This window comes from Trachurus japonicus, chromosome 17 (assembly GCF_045865225.1).
Source record: "Trachurus japonicus isolate A0001 chromosome 17, Traja_1.0".
Classification (NCBI taxonomy): domain Eukaryota; kingdom Metazoa; phylum Chordata; class Actinopteri; order Carangiformes; family Carangidae; genus Trachurus; species Trachurus japonicus.
In genome coordinates this window covers 13,656,380-13,672,487 of record NC_140923.1, presented here as the reverse complement: position 1 = coordinate 13,672,487, position 16,108 = coordinate 13,656,380, and the positions used below count along the sequence as shown (strand labels likewise).

The 16,108-nt window shown below is 41.4% G+C and overlaps 1 protein-coding gene across 1 annotated transcript; it reads right to left on the bottom strand.

Annotated features, from left to right (window-relative positions):
• Window positions 1-412: 412 nt before the first annotated feature.
• On the bottom strand, window positions 413-15,720 carry ralbp1 (ralA binding protein 1). The gene is made up of 10 exons (XM_085803935.1): window positions 15,670-15,720; window positions 12,544-12,849; window positions 9,326-9,757; window positions 8,270-8,619; window positions 7,525-7,686; window positions 6,341-6,472; window positions 4,969-5,079; window positions 4,728-4,849; window positions 4,496-4,616; window positions 413-2,408 (listed from the first exon to the last, which is right to left on the bottom strand). The coding sequence occupies exons 2-10, from the start codon at window positions 12,791-12,793 to the stop codon at window positions 2,028-2,030; spliced, it is 2,061 nt and encodes a 686-aa protein (XP_085660061.1). The 5' UTR covers window positions 12,794-12,849; window positions 15,670-15,720; the 3' UTR covers window positions 413-2,027.
• Window positions 15,721-16,108: the final 388 nt, after the last annotated feature.

Here is a 16,108-nt window from a genome sequence, read left to right as displayed (position 1 = left end):
GAAGTTATTTGACATGTCATTAAAAGTGTGCTTTAATTTTGAAAGATTCACCGATATCCGGTCTCTCTCTGGCTGATTTGTTCCCACTTGACGCGTTCAATTTCCAAATCGGAAACCAGTAAAAGCAGTGACACAAAAAAAAGAGTCGGGTGGTTCCACTATCTCTTAAACACTGAAACCTTGACTCTGAGTGTGATCTCACCCATGATGACACAGCTCACTTCATCAAAATGGATGCAAAGCTTTTATTCTCGGCCTCAGTAGGATGCGAGAGACAAAAGTATTTAAAGAATGTGTCATGGAAAATGGGAAGCACACTAAATATGGGCTCCACTTCCAGTTAAACATAGTTGAGTAAAAAGGTAAACGCTGGGCTTTGTGTCAAATAAAGAGAGCGAGAGATTCAGAGGAATTATTTGGATTGACACTTTATTCTTCACAGCATTATTCTGTCTGCAACAAGAAGCTACAAAAGCTTGGAACCATATGAAAATAACCTTATGAGAAGCTTCTGAGCCCAATCTAGCATTTATCTGTTTCAGTCACAGGATTAATAAACACATTGAATCATGAGTCCAGATGAGATTGCTTCGATTTACCCGTGACCAAAGCAGACGCAGTCACACTAGCATAGTTCATACTGGTCATTAATAGAAAAAAAAACATAAAACAAACACACACACACAAAAAAAAAACAAACATATGACAAAACATATGAGGCTGAAAATACAGTATGTTTGCAATTTTACAATAATATACAGACATGGTAAGTTAAGTCAGGCCATGCTACTGACAGCACTTTCGCAATAGTCATGGATCAGTTGTGTAATGAAATGATTGACGAATGTTGTGTTCACTTACTGCCAAACTGATTCCATGAATTACAACTCCACACACCGAGAGTTAAAAAACAAAGAAACAAAAAACAAGATCAAACGCAACAAAACTAAATGAGCTTCCCCTCCGCGTGTCTCTGCACACGTTCTGGAGACAAAAGTCATCACTGTAGATTTGTTATGCTGTCACGAAACACAGGGAGAAATGTCATTTCCCGTGTTTCCTTGTTTGTGCGGGAGGCAGAGAAGATAACAGGGAGGACGATTGCACGACACAGGAAGACGCCTCCAGTTGATGATGATGACGATGATGATGATACTTTTATCTGCCATGTTTGTTTTCAACCACTGGTCAGCTGCAACGTACAACACCCCTGCTGTTCAAAGAAAAGAAAGCATCTACAATATATTTATTCATATATTCATATATTACTAAAAAAAAGAAAAAAAAAGGTGTAATTTAAAATCAATGTATTTCTTGAATAGGCTTTTGTATTCTTCAGAATACTACTTAAATATATAATATATAGATAGACCAATCATAAATTCTTCATTTTTCAAAGAGCTTTTTTTTTTTTGTTGTTGTAATAGTGGTTCTCTGGGGAGACTTGTCCAGTCTGGCATCGTCGGGTATTGGCACAGTGGTCTCGAGCCTAACATGAAAAAATTTGCATCTAAGGTAGAAGAGGACGAAAAAAACCAAGTTGCAAGGACTGAGATTATATCTAATGATTATTTCTCCAGTCCTAAAAACCTGTGAAAAATAAACTTTCTGTAATCTATCCCCCTCGCTCTATAAACCCCTTCATGCCTCGTTCCCCCTCCTCCTCGTCCCTCTTACAGGCTTGGCACTGTGGATTTGAAGATATGGTCCCTCCTCATCTCTCCCACTAGGAGCCAGTTGTCCACTACAGCAGCTTGTCTGTCTGTTTCTACATCTGTTCTGTTTGTGTTTTGTATGAAGAGTGTGGGAAATGATGTATTTGATTTGTGCTGACAAGAGTCGGGACGCCAAAGACATAAGATATGAGATTTCTTGTTTTTTTTGTTTCTTTTTTACACGGCTGCCACTTGGTGGACACATTCACTAACGAACTCACAGATCCAACAACGAGAATCTCCAGTGGATAACGAGTGACACTACAGGACAACTGACCGGCGGCCGCACACACACACAGCCGCCAAACGCTCTCACATGTTGGTGTCTCTCCTGTCCTTGTTTGGTGACGGCTTCGAAGGATCCTTAGCTGCCTTCCCATTGGCCGAGGCAGCTGTGTCGGTAGCGGCGGCGGTGGCGCAGGCGGCAACGGCAACACCGGCGGTGGCAGAAGCAGCAGCAGCAGCAGAGGCGGCGGCGGTGGCAGCGGTCACTGTGGTGACAACGGAGCGCTTGGTTTGCTCATCGCTGCGCGCCTCGGGGCTGGGCTGCGGGGGCGGGGCCTGCTCGGCCGGCGGCTGGACAGTCAGTTCCTGCTGCAGCTTGTGGCTCTGCAGGAGGCGCAGCTGGACGCGCAGCTCCAGGATGGCTTCCTGCTCCTCGTGGATGGCCTGGTTCAGGTGCGTGTTTTTGTTCTGCAGGGCAACAGACACAGGCAGCGCTCAGGACAGCTACTCAGACAGCTTTTCATTGTCATAAAGAGAATAAATAAACAGGGACGGGAGGGACGATGAGGTGCAGGGTGAAACTTGAGAGGGCCCCCAAAAAAGTCTGGAATTAAGACTTTTAGTAACTTCAGTTTTAATCTGAAAGTTTGTACATTTCTTTTTATGTGTTTAAGTATTTTTTTTTATGCTTTTATGTCTTTTATGACAGTTCTATTAGTAGCGCCCAGCGGCTGCGCGAGATGCGCTAGATTTGCTGCGAGATGTTTTTCCGCGTTTACATCATACATCCAATGGGTCAGGGTTAGCGTTGAACGATGAACGAACATCTCGCAGCAAATCTCGCGCATGTGCACAAACATCAACAGAGCCACTGGGAGCTACTGCTACAACAAGGATAAAAACAGAGATCACCTTTTTTTTTTCCGAACAACTTTTTCATGTGGCGGCTTCAGGACACTTGGGTCAGTACAGACGAGCAGTATGGAGGTATCTGGATGTTTCATAGTGTGTGTTTTGGACGATTCAAAAGTGAACTCTATCTGCCGCCATTATATGAAAACCTGTCTCCAACCGGACCCCCCCTGGAACTCCTAAAGCGTTTTGATGACTCAGAAAGTTCTCCAGACCCTTCCTTGGCATGACGGTGGGTAGAAAATTGGTGAATTATTGATTTTGGGTGAAGTATCCCTTTAAGTATTTTTAAAATGCTTTTATGCCTTTAATGGTAACACTCTATAATAAGTACACACTATTAAGCATTAGTTAAGCATGAAATACATTTTATAACACATGAATACTCATTAGAATGTAGTTTATAAAAACAGTAAAAAAATGTTTTACTCATCATTGATAAGCACTGTGTTTATAAACTACATACTAGTATTGATGCATTATAAATGAAGAATTCAGTATTTATTAATGCTAAACAGTGTGTACTTATTATAAAGTGTTACCCTTTAATTGATGGGACAGCTGTAGAGAGACAGATAGAGAGGGACTGACATGCAGGAAGGGGCCACCGGTGGAATCGAACTGCCACTGTGGCGAGAACTATTATATCCTCTGCATATGGGCAGCGCCTGCTCTACCCACTGAGTTAAACGCCCCCCCCCCCAAATTTCTATTTTTTTTAATGTCTTGTACATTAAACTGAAGCATTAGAATAGTCCAATATTTTACCCAGTCTATTTTTAAAATGAGGTATTTGTACATTTTGTTATTGCTACAGAGCCAAACTTAACATTAACAGCTGTTCCCAGTCCAAATGACTATTACCTGTATTTCAAATTCAGGATCAAACTCAACCAAACAGCTGTGTAAATAAATCCTTTTGTTTTCGGTCCATTTCTGTAGCTTCTTTTCTTCAATTGAAGTTTAAATTAAACAGTTAGTTACTCTCCCATATGGAGTCACTGCAGGTCCAGTCTGCTCTGTACAATAATTACTACCTCCTGTATTGTAAATGTTATGATTATTACCCTGGTGTTAAAGTTAATGTACTGTATGTAGCAATAACGAAACTCAGAAATAGCTCCTTTGACATTTCTCCCTCTGTTAACAATGTGCCTTCAGGGTTAATAGGAGTTTTATTATGCTACTTTCCATGCATAATCGATTGCATCATGCTTCTTTATTATGCCACTTACAATGTTGGGCCTAGTTGAAAAATAATTCACCCTTATTTTGCAAATGAGATGTTATGATGAAATTGTATCAGAAATAATGTTGTGTAGTGTATAAAACAGGACAGTTTGTTGAGTGAAGCTGAGATTTCAGGTTGTGCTCACTTTCTCTAAAGTGTTATAAACCTGAATAACCACTAAACACGTATATGTGGTCAGTTCAGTTATTTATACAGGTTAAAGATGTGTGGCGTCCACAAAGGCTGCATGTGTAGAGGACTGAGAATATGTGAACAATTTTATTCCATGATTGTTTAAGTTATCAACCATAATAATCATATTCTACATGTGTGTCATTGGCGTAGTTTCTAGTAGTTTTCAGTTTCAGAGCTTGATACTTAATGACCAGTGACTTCTGGATGTTTCTCTCACCTCCAGTTCCTCGTTTTGCTTCTGCAGATCCTCCAAAATCATCTGCAGCTCTTCCTCATCTTCACTCTCACTTTCACTATCTGATGAATATTCCTCTGTCTCGCTGCGACCCTGCTGCCGACTGAGGAAAAACAATGACGGAGTACAGTCAGACAGGGTATGCTGTGTCTGTACACTGTGAGTCACATTACAGCACATTTTATACTGTAAAAGGATCCCGGTCTTCTCTCACCTCTGTATATCTGCGATCTCAGCTCGCAGTCTCTCGATTTCTTCTTTCTCAGTAGCTATTTGTCGACGAAGCACCTGCTCCAGAGAGATCAGCTCCTCCTGCTCCGTCAGGATCTCGTTTTCCTGGATACGGAGCAAAAAACATTATTCAGTCTCACAGCGCTTTCAGGCCAGGTTTCTCTGAGAGGCATTCCTTATGAATACGCTCTGCTCTGCTGTGTTCATGTGAATGACTCACTCACCTGTGTCAAGAGGAGGTTGATAACTTCCTCCTCGTTCTCAGTCATTTCCTCTTTTGAAACATCTTCCTTCGACAGGCTCGCTATCTCCTGGGCTATTTTGCTCTCACACTCCTGAAGGCCAGCAGAGGAAACACACAGAAAGATAACAACATTATATACTGTCTTTGACAACTACTTGAAGCTTAATTCTGATAAAACAGAAACATTTGATGATTCCTGATTCTGCAAAGTCGCTACAGCAGCACTCCAGACATTTAACTAGAAACTGCTTTTTCCACCTGAGGAACATTGCAAAATTAAGTGATATGATGTCAAAAGCTGAACCTGAGATGGTCATTCATGCTTTTATTTCTTCTTGTCTAGACTACTGTAACAGCCTTTTTTACCTGCCGTAACAAGAAAGAGTTTGACCGTCTCCAGAGTCAAGACTGCACAGAATGCAGCTGCGCCGCTTTTAACTAAGAGCACACATCACCCCTGTTTTAGCTTCCCTGCATTGGTTACCAGTCCATTATACAATCAATTTTAAAATTTGGGTCCTTACTCTTAGAGCCTTACATGGTCAAGCAGCCCCTTACATCTCTGACCTGATTAAACTTCATGTACCTGCCCGTAATATGAGGTCGCCAGGTCAGAGATTGTTGGTGGTTCCTCACACACACAATTTGTGGACTCTTTTAGGAAACAGCTGAAAACTTTCTCGTGCAGCCGCTGGGAGCTACTGCTACAACAAGGCTAAAAACAGAGATCAAATACATTTTTTCCAAATAACTTTTTCATGTGGCAGCTTCAGGACACTTGGGTCAGTACAGACGAGCAGTATGGAGGTATCTGGATGTTTCATAGTGTGTGTTTTAGACGATTCAAAAGTGAACTCTATCCGCCGCCATTATATGAAAATCCGTTGCCAGCCGGACCCCCCCTGGAACTCCTAAAGCGTTTTGATAACTCTTTTGGGTGAAGTATCCCTTTAAGCAGGCTTGTAGTTAGTGTGTTAAATTGTTTTACTCATTGTATTTTTATGTTTTTACTGTTGTATTTTATTTTATTGTAAAGCGATTTGTGATTTTTATCTGTGAAAGGTGCTATATAAATAAACCTCATTACTTTTCCTCTTTGGGTTAAATAGTTATTTTTGTCTTTTTTCAGCTTCACTAGGTCAAATTTTCTAGTGCTCTGTTTCCAGCAAAGATTTTCCACAGTGCTGCAGGACTCCTCCAAAATAAGCATCACCAAGCACTACTTTTATTTGCTCAGCTTGTCTCACATGCAGAACCAGCACCTGAAGTTAATATTAGTCATGTAACTGAACAGGCAGCTGCTCATGTACACACACACACACAGTAGTAGACAACATCCAGACACGACTCACCTGGCGTTTGGCCTCCCTCAGTTTGCGCTTCAGAGCCGTCAGGATTCGCTGAACCTCCCACAGTCGCTCCTCCTTGGACAAATCCTTCACCCCGGCCTGCAGGTCCCGGTGCAGGCAGTTCAACAGGAACTCCTAACACACACACACAGACACACACACGCTTATGTTACAATTTAAATGCTGTAATCACATAATTTTCAAACCCCCCCATCAGAAAAGCAAGTATGATGTTTTTGGATTAAGATAACGTTGAGTCAATGTTTGTTTTTATTGCAGTGTCAAACATGAGCTGGTGTAAATAAACAAACTAAAACAGCATCAAATCCTGGAACGACTGGTGACAAAGTATCAAGTCCCGGCACGTCGAGAAACTGAGGCAAAGATAAAGATTTGTGCTGCTGACAAGACGATGTACTACAAACAAAATAATCTCACTTGGCTAAATTCCTGTCGCATTTCTATGTTTCCACCCTGTTACCCTTGAATCCCTGCTTCAAATGATAAGAATTCATCATCTACCTACTTATAAATAAGACACGCAAATGTTTTCAAAACTTTGAAACTGAAAAGAGGAAAAAAATCGTCACATCTCTCTCAAGATTGGATTTAAGAGAGATTACACTCACTGTCATGGATCATTTATAAGATTAACAAGTCTACAATGGACTGAAATTGAGTTCTAAGTAGGTGTAAATTGCTCCAAAACAGTTTGAAAGACAAAATTGAATGAATTTATAATGATATAAAAACAGAAAAAGAATAATTTGTGACATTTGATAATACATGTGAAGCAATTCTAGCAGAGGGTTAACTGAGAAACTTACCAAACTTAATTTAAAGGTATAATTTCATATCCCTCCCATATCTGTCTGTTCAATACAAGCTGGAGCTGCTTGAATCCAAGGTCCAGAATGAAAAAAACAACAAAAAAAACATGCCTCCTAGCTGCCTCAAATCATTTAGATCAACATGTTATATCTGGTTTGTTTAATCTGTACAACAAACAAAGTGTAAAATCGACAAATTGTGGTTTTACAGCGGGTTTTGTGCAGGGGCTATTTCTTTTTTTTTTCAAATCTCTGGTTCTGTTTCACATTAAAACACACATGAGAGAGTTTATTTCTCTTGGCAGGAAATAAAATGAGGAACTATATTCACAACTTTTTTTTTACAACTGGACTCACCTGTCGTCTGATTTCCTCCTTGATGCTCTCCTGGGTCTCGGGCAGTGCCGGCATCGTGGCCATGTTGGACCAGCGCAGCGGCCGCACCACCGGCTTCAGCAGCACGTCTCCGAACAGCTCCCTCACGTGTGTGAAGAACATGTAAAGAACACGGTTCCCGATCTAAACACAAGGTGAGAACATGAGTGAAGGCAGAGCAACACAGATACAGAGCACCGTAAAAAACTTCACTCACAGAGCACGTGAAGTAGTTGTTGTTATGATGTGTGTGTGTCAGATCGCAGAGTGAATTCCTGCATATTCTTCACCCCGGCTGATTAAACTCAGTCTGGACCCCACTCGTTTATTGAAGGAAGTGTTTATCTAACGGCGCTGTGGCTGCTGCTGCTGCTGCTGCTGTCGGTTGCTTTGCTTCATAATAAGTGGAGCAGCTACAGAGATTTTACCCTGTGGGAATAAATTAGCTTCACTAAACTGGGGCAGGGTATTTGAGATGAACTGACGGTTTGATCCAATAAAAACTCTCTCGGTTTGTTGCAAAGGGATTGTTGTTGTTTTATTTTTTTTTATCTTTAAGGTGCAGTTGAGCCTCAGCCAAATTTCTATTTTTCTATTTGATGTTGAGTTTGCCTGTTGCTGCTGAATTACTGCTCTCTGTGCAACATTTCATCACCTTCTTTGTTTTTTTGTTTTTTTACCCCCCATTTAACCTCAGTTTCTGCTTCGCCCGTGTTCCGTCTCTGACCTGTATGGTCGGGTTGAGGACGATGGAGATGTTCTGGATGTTCATCTTGGTGTCGGCCTCCCGGGCGATGACGTGGTCCATGTGCGTGACGAGCCAGGAGAGGAGGAGTCGGCTGTCCGACGGCACCTCGGTCAGCAGCCTCTGGAACTCCGTCACCTTCTCGGCCTCCACCTGCCGGCCGCAGGCGTCCTCGAAGCGCTGCGCCAGCTCTCGGCCCAGCAGGTTCTCGGGCAGCTCGCGGAGGTACTGCTTCAGCAGGCTGGCCACCGTGTGGGGGTCGTACTCCTCCAGGCAGGGGCACTCCTCGCGGTCGTACGCCGCCTTCAGCTCATCCACCTTGGACTTCATACCTTGATCAATCACACAGACAAATCAAATCACACAACGCATTGTCACCTGCTGAATAACTTAATAATATAACTGTAATTGCTGCTAACACCCTATGTAGGTTATTATCTATCGTTTTAAATGTCTGAATGTAATTTTATTTGTTTGTGTACCATGGGACCACGGATGGAAACTAGCTTTCTAGCTAAATCTGACATATTTACAGCAAATAAGTGTTTTTGTATGTTCATGAGTATGTGGAGTCCCATCTCAAATAAACTAATAAATGAAATGAAAATGAAATAAATACACACATTTAAATACTTGTTTTAACCTTTTGACCTTCAAGAAAAATGGTTTTTAACATGTAAAACGGTTGTGCCATGTTTATTCTGTGGTTGTTTATTGTTGTTTTTACTGTTGTTTCTATAATAAGTCTTGCTATTGATCTTTTAACTTATTTGTTATTTTATTGCAAAACACTTTGGTCACCCTATGATCTGTTTTAAAGGGATATACAAATAAATCTTGATTGATTGATTGATTTTGTATATACCAAAAACTTTTTTTCTACATAAAATTACATTTCTGTTTACTTTTTATATCATTTTATATCATTTGTATTATATCATTGTCATGTAAGCTGCTGGACGATCTGAATTTCCCTCTCAGGGATTAATAAAGTATTTTCTATTTTATTCTAATCAACAACATTAAAAGTTTCTGTACCTGAGACCCGGTAGATGCCCTCACACTTCATGCCGTAATTTTCGATGTAGTCCACACACTCCCTGAAGACGGCCGGCAGCTGGATGCAGTCGTACAGACTCGTCCTCTTGACGGCTTCAGCCAGAGGAGCTCCGAAGATCGGCCTGAAGGTGGGGGTCTCCACCGGGACCGGCTCCGCTTCCGTTGTCGGTTTCTTCTTCTTCTTCTTCTCCTTCCACTGCTTCACCACGTCTGCGGCCGTCAGGTCCTTCGATTTCTTGTCCTTGGCCTTGTCCTCCTTGGGGCCCTTCTCCTTCACCTTGAAGTCCTTTTCCTTTTTCTTGGAGAAGCTCGGCTTCTTGAACACATGGATTCCTTTGGAGCGCTTCATCTTGGACGGGCTCTCGGCTTCATCTGCTGAGCTGTCCTCCTGGAAGGCGGCGTAGCCCTCCGCTGTGAGCGTACAGAAGAAGAGAGAAGAGGTGGAGACGGGGTTAGGTGAGTAGATGAGAGGAGAAAAAACAACCCCTGTTTTTCTTCTCCTCCTCTTCCGACAGAACTATGATAGCAGTGAAATAGTAACAGGAAGAGAGATGTGTGAGAGAGAGAAGATAGCAGAGGAGGGGGAGAACGGGGACTTGGAAAAGAGGTCAGCCACCGATTTAGCATCGCTCCCACTGCACCTTACGCCTCTCCTCTCCAGAACCGGCTCCATTTAAATATTTTTCCTCAGAGCAAACAGCTGCAGCGCCGTGTCAAAGACAGTTAATGGCCTCTTTGCTGTTTTTTTTTCTCCTCGCGTTATCTCTTACTCTGGGTTTCCCCCCAGAACAGCCACTGTGTATCACAGCACTGGTTCACACAGACACACCTTCACTGAGCTCCCTGGGTGTGCCCTCAAACCACGTCTCTTCCTCTCTCCCTCGCTCCCACCGTACGCTGGTGTGGGAGCTAAATACAGACACGGAAAAATCCTGATACAACGTGGACAAAAGGGGCTGATGAGTACTCAAAGTGAAAAACATTTTCTCACTGCTAACAGGGCGACAACAGAAAACAGGATGGACACATGGCAGGCTCTTCCTCTGCTGAGTGTCATCATAAATCCCTCATTAATGAAGTGTGTCCAAGCTAATTTCCGTCGGTACGATAAATAGTAATAAATAGTAATGTAGTGACAGTTTGTATAAATTAAATTCAACCTTTTAAATTCCCCCACTGTACAGCCTAGCCATTACACAATACATAAGTTTAGTGATGGGGCCATTCAATAATATTTAACGGAAATTTGCTTGGACACACTTTAAAACCAAAACATGGAGCTTTACTTAAAGGTACATTGTGTAAGTTCTCCTGTTATCTATTCACGAAAATCAATTATATTTGTTGAAAAGTATGTTTTTCATTCATCAATAATCCCCCCCATCAACAAACTGAAGTCAGACATGAAAATGGGTCATGGGTCAAAAAGGTGAGAAGGATACGACCCCTCTAGGGGGGTCCGGGTGCATGCTCCCCCGCAAGAAAATTTAGAATATTTCATATTTGAAAGCATCAATCTGATGCATTTTGAGAGGAAATTCAAGCGGAACTACAAGACAGTATGAGTGTACAAGACAGTATCTACATGGTCACATTATGCTATTACGATACCAACATTTTGGTACCGGTACCAAAATGTTATTTTAATAGAAAATCTCAGTAAATAATCAGTAAACAATCACTGTGGCTGCAGGATTAAAATTAAAATTTCCATTGATATTATTCTGAACTCTTCCTAAATTAAAACATTACTGGTCTGTTTAAAAATGAATATCAACTTGTTTTCTTTGGATTAGCCTATTTTAGGTCTGAAAACACTTCATCTTTTTTTGTTATTTTGACCAGCTGTAATTTTTTGGGAGAAATTGTTATCAGTAGCTTATAGAATGAAACAAAAACGATAATTTTACTCAAAGACGACACACCTAACTTATTGTTTCCCAGACCAATGTGTAGACCATCAACGCGATATCGTTCCGTTAATTCATCTCCGCATAGCGCTCTTTTCTCTTTCGTTTTCGGTAAAAACGAAACTTATCAACCAGCACGTGTTTGCATTAATTAACGAGTCTGTGGCGGCCGTCTCTCTCTCTCACACACACACAAACACGGGCACATGAACAGGTAACGCCACGGTAATAAAAATAAGCACCTTGCTTCGTTTGTTTTCGTTTCGTTTCTTCTCCTCCAAGGTGGCGTCTGTGAAAAGTCACCGCGGTGCTGTGAGGACTGTGAGGACTGCACGTGAATGCTGCATTCAGGTGCAGTCGGGCAGACGGCCGTTGGTAACAAACCAGATGTCATTTTAGTCACAGAAGTCGAGAGAAAGACGGTAAAATGTGGGTCAGGTAAACAATACGACATCGCCATGACAACATATTGTCACGTGTATTGTTTTGCTTCGTGCTGACGGACCACTTGTTTACATAGAGGCTTGTTTATGCCGTTATGTGCAGCGGCTGTTGTCCATCTGCCTTAAGCCCGATTGCACGTGAATGCAGCATGAAAAATACGACTGAGTTGCTTGCGATCTACAACCGCACCACTAGATGGGAGTAATTCTTACACAATGTACCTTTAAAAACAGACTTAAAAACCCACTTTTTTCTACAAAAATTAGAGTAATGTGGAAAATGTCAAGACTAAATGTCCATTAGGTTTTGAACCTAACCGTTAAAGAGATAGTTAAACATTTTCGCAAATTGACCCATTGCTATAATCCCTATAGTTTTAGGAGTTGGTTCGTTACCTTTAATTGTCGGTGCAAGCTATTTTTAGAACGGCGGAGCAGAGCCTTGGCAACCAGCAAAAAAAAGCCTCGCCCCTCCCACTGCTCACGGTGAAGTGACGTATGAATGCTGACGCAGAATCACGTACAGACTCAGAGTTTTCACAAAACCTGCTTTGTGAAACGGACCCCTGGTCACAACTTGTCCACCAGAGCGTTGTGGAGTTGTTGGATTGTGTATTTGATGAGTTTGATGAGGGAAACCAAGAAATCCCATGAGCCTCCGTAGCGTAGCTCTGAGCAGCTCGCGACTCTGCTCCGCCATTCTAAAAATAGATTGCACCGACAATTAAAGGTAACGAACCTACTGCTATGACTATAGGGATTATGGCAATGGGCCAATTTGCCTAAATGTTGAACTATCCCTTTAAACATTCAAGGTCAAATTATTACAGGATTGGTTTCTTACTCCTTTTCTCCTTCTTCTTGAACTTGTTCTTCTTCTTGCTGTGCTCTTTGTCGTCATCCGAGACGTAGGCGTCCGGCGCCTCGTGATGATGGCCATCGTGCGGGGGCGACGGCTCTCCGGTGCGGTACAACCCGGGGAACTTGGTGGGGCTGATCTCCTCGGAGCTGGGGGTGCGGGCCACGCCCCCCGGGTGCTCGGCCCGGCGCTGCTCCGCGGGGCTGCTGCTGGGGGGCAGGAAGCACTCGGTCATGGCTGCTCTGGCCTGTTCACTCCTCTGGCTGCGGGCACATCACGTCTCCATCACACCTGCAGGGAGGGAGCAGGAATATAAAAGCCTTGTAATTTGGTCTTTTTTCTTTCTTTGTTTTCAACTTTTAACTTAAAATTAATTGTTGTTTCCTTTATTTTATTCTACTTTGTATTATTTGTGTTTGTAATGCTATTCAAACTTTTTGTTAGTTTGTTTTGCTTTGTTATTTGTGTAATTACTTTTTATAGGTGGTTTAAAGATAAGCCCAGAGTGGGTTTCTACCTCACCCGCACATGTTTTTTTTAATTTAATTTATTTTGTTGATTCTACAATTGTGCAAATGAAACTTAAACTTAAGATACTGATGCAATACCAGGCAGGGAGTTATCAGTCAGCTATAGGTCACAACAGGTCGACATCTTTTCAGTTATTATCCAGGTCTCTAAGCTTCTCAATGCTTTTAGTTTTACTTTTGTGTGGACTAATAGTGTTTATATAGTGCACATTATACTCATTTCCTCCACAGAGTATTCACCACCAGATAAAAATCTATCACAACATGAACAGTTTTGACTTTAGAGATGAGACAACACTTTCAGTTGCCCTGTCGAGCATTTATGAGCAGTATATAAACATGTTGTAAATGCTGTATGACACACTGCAATGCAGTTATTTGTAAATAACTGTAACTCTTCCTTATGATGCCTGTAATAGGAGGCTGCTGTCAAACATCATAAAGTACAAATAGTAAAGTATGAGATGTGACTTCACGGGAGAGTTTGCAATTACTGGCAAATACTTAAGATTAATAAACACCTAAAAATGTCCACGTCTGTACTTTACAGTGTGTTGCAGTTCATTACGCTGTTTTATATACTGCTGCTAATAAATATTAAATACTGGGGGCTGCATTGCTCAGGATGTCAGACCAAGAGGAAAAAGTAAAACAAGCTGTTAAACAATTTGAAGAATGAGTCGTCTTAGGTTTAAAGATAATGTGACATAATGTTGATATTATCTCTGCAGAGAAGCTATGATCATCTCTGCAAAACAAACCATTTCCAGTCCAAACAAAGCAAAACAAAATGAGCTCTGTGGTCCTTTGCTGCTCGTAGATCTAAGGTTTACTAAGTGAAATTTTTTCAATTACTTCCCTCAAATTAATCATTTATATAATTTTTTACAGTACATGTCAGCACTCTGCTTCACTGACAACACATTTAATAATACAGCTGGCTATTCTATTATATCGCCTCTTAGGAAATCATTATTATCAGACTTATTGCTATCTTGCCAAATGTTTTCATCCTGGTCCATAAAGTAACATTGTTTTGTTTTGTTTTTTTTCAACAGTGCTGAAATGATAAATCAATAAGATAAAAAAAAATTCTCTCCTGATTCCTGTATGTCAATGATGACTGCACAAACACAACAACTGCAGCGATAAAGTCCACCCACCAGATGGGGCTCTGCCATATCAACAACCTCATCTTCCTGCTACTGACACCCACAGTCAGCACCAACAAAACTACAGTTCACCTCAAAACTGACTGATCACAATCAGCTCTGATGAGTCTACATACATACGCAGATATTAACACATCTGATCAGTTGGAGTGTATCAATTATGTTATATTATATTAGTTATATAATTATATTTAAAAAAAACGTACGAGTCTGACTTGTGAAAGAAAACATAAATGGGAAGTCTTCACACATTTGCACAACATCTGTCCATTAACATATTTAAATGAGTCTATGTTTCTAAGGAAATCCAAGAACATAGGCTACTGTATATCATAAATAAATCTAAGATTACATGTGTTATTGCACATATGTAATGTATTATTGCCTTTCTTTTCAGTTCATTGGATTAACCCAGCTTTAACTGAGTTTCTATTTCAGTCCACTGCATCAGTTTGTTATGTTTTATACACAGAGAAAGTTACAATTTAAGAGACAATCGATAAAATTGTATAATAGTGATCTGTGGGCGTGGCATCCAGATATTCAGTTGACGTCTGAATATATATTATGGTTTATTTATCGATATTGCTTCGGTATTGCGTGTTTTTTTAAAGTTAAATGAAGCAAAACGGAACTGTAGAGCTGTGGTGCTGCAGTCTCCATGTTTTAGGAAGTAGATGGAGTCATATGCTATCACAAGTTTGTGACCGGGTTGACAACAAGGATAAACTTTAACTTGCCCCCCTGTTGACTGTAAAGTGTCTGTGTGAGTGACAGCTGGCTGCAGATCTCCTTCTCCTTATTGATACTAGAAACAACAACTCTTTAAGTTGAAGTGGCCATGATGAACTGGACTGACTGCAAAGAAGATGGGTGTGGTGGTAGCTGATGCAAAACAACCATAACAACAGCAATACACTCACTTACACTGTATTTTACTTAACTCCAAATAGTATTAATATTAATAACTTTAAAATAAAGTGTAAATAAAGTCTCTTTGTCTCTGTGATATCTTAATCTTCCTTCGCTGTGGGCAGATTATCCTCACCATTTTCTCGCTCTGTCCTCTTTCCGGGGGGAAACTACCCAAATACAACCCATCACATTTCATCCACCTACTGTTAAAATACTCCGTTTGGTCTGTGTGGTATTGAATTTGATCATATTTAGACTAAAAACCTGTCATAAAGCAGCAGCTGCTCTCTGAATGGACGGGCCCATATGCTAGCGTTACTGCAGCTAGCCGCTAAGCTAGCCGATTAGCCTCCTCTATCCGTCACGTTTAACAGCGCCAGGTCGTGCAAACGAAACCAACGCGAGAAACACAGCTAGCTACAGGTGCCGGGCTCTATTTTGCGACCGCTGTACTGTCGCGGAACGAGCAAAACACAAAAGACAAGAAACTTTACCCCCGCACTATCCCCGTCCGGTCAGTTTCAGAGTGGAGCTTCCGGCTGTCTGTATTCCAAATAAACGCGTCTGCGCATGCGCGGCAGCAGCGGGGCACTCTGGGGGATGTAGTTCAGGCTTTTATTTATTTATTTTCAGGGCACAAGACTAACTTAAAAAAGAAAAAAGGAGGACAGTGGCCACTAACTTAACATTTTAGGAGTGCAAACAGCTAATTTAGGGGACATTTACTTTTCATTCATGATCCTCACACACATTGGCCTGACACCTGCTGTAATGACAGATACCAGATCCTTTGAGTCGCCCCTTCCACAATTTACCAGTGTTGAATAAGCAAATGAACAACAAACAGCAAATTTACTGGTTGCACATGCACAAGGAGATGACAATTTTACTTGCACTGTCTCAAAATGTCCCCATTTAGGAGCAGTCTGGAGT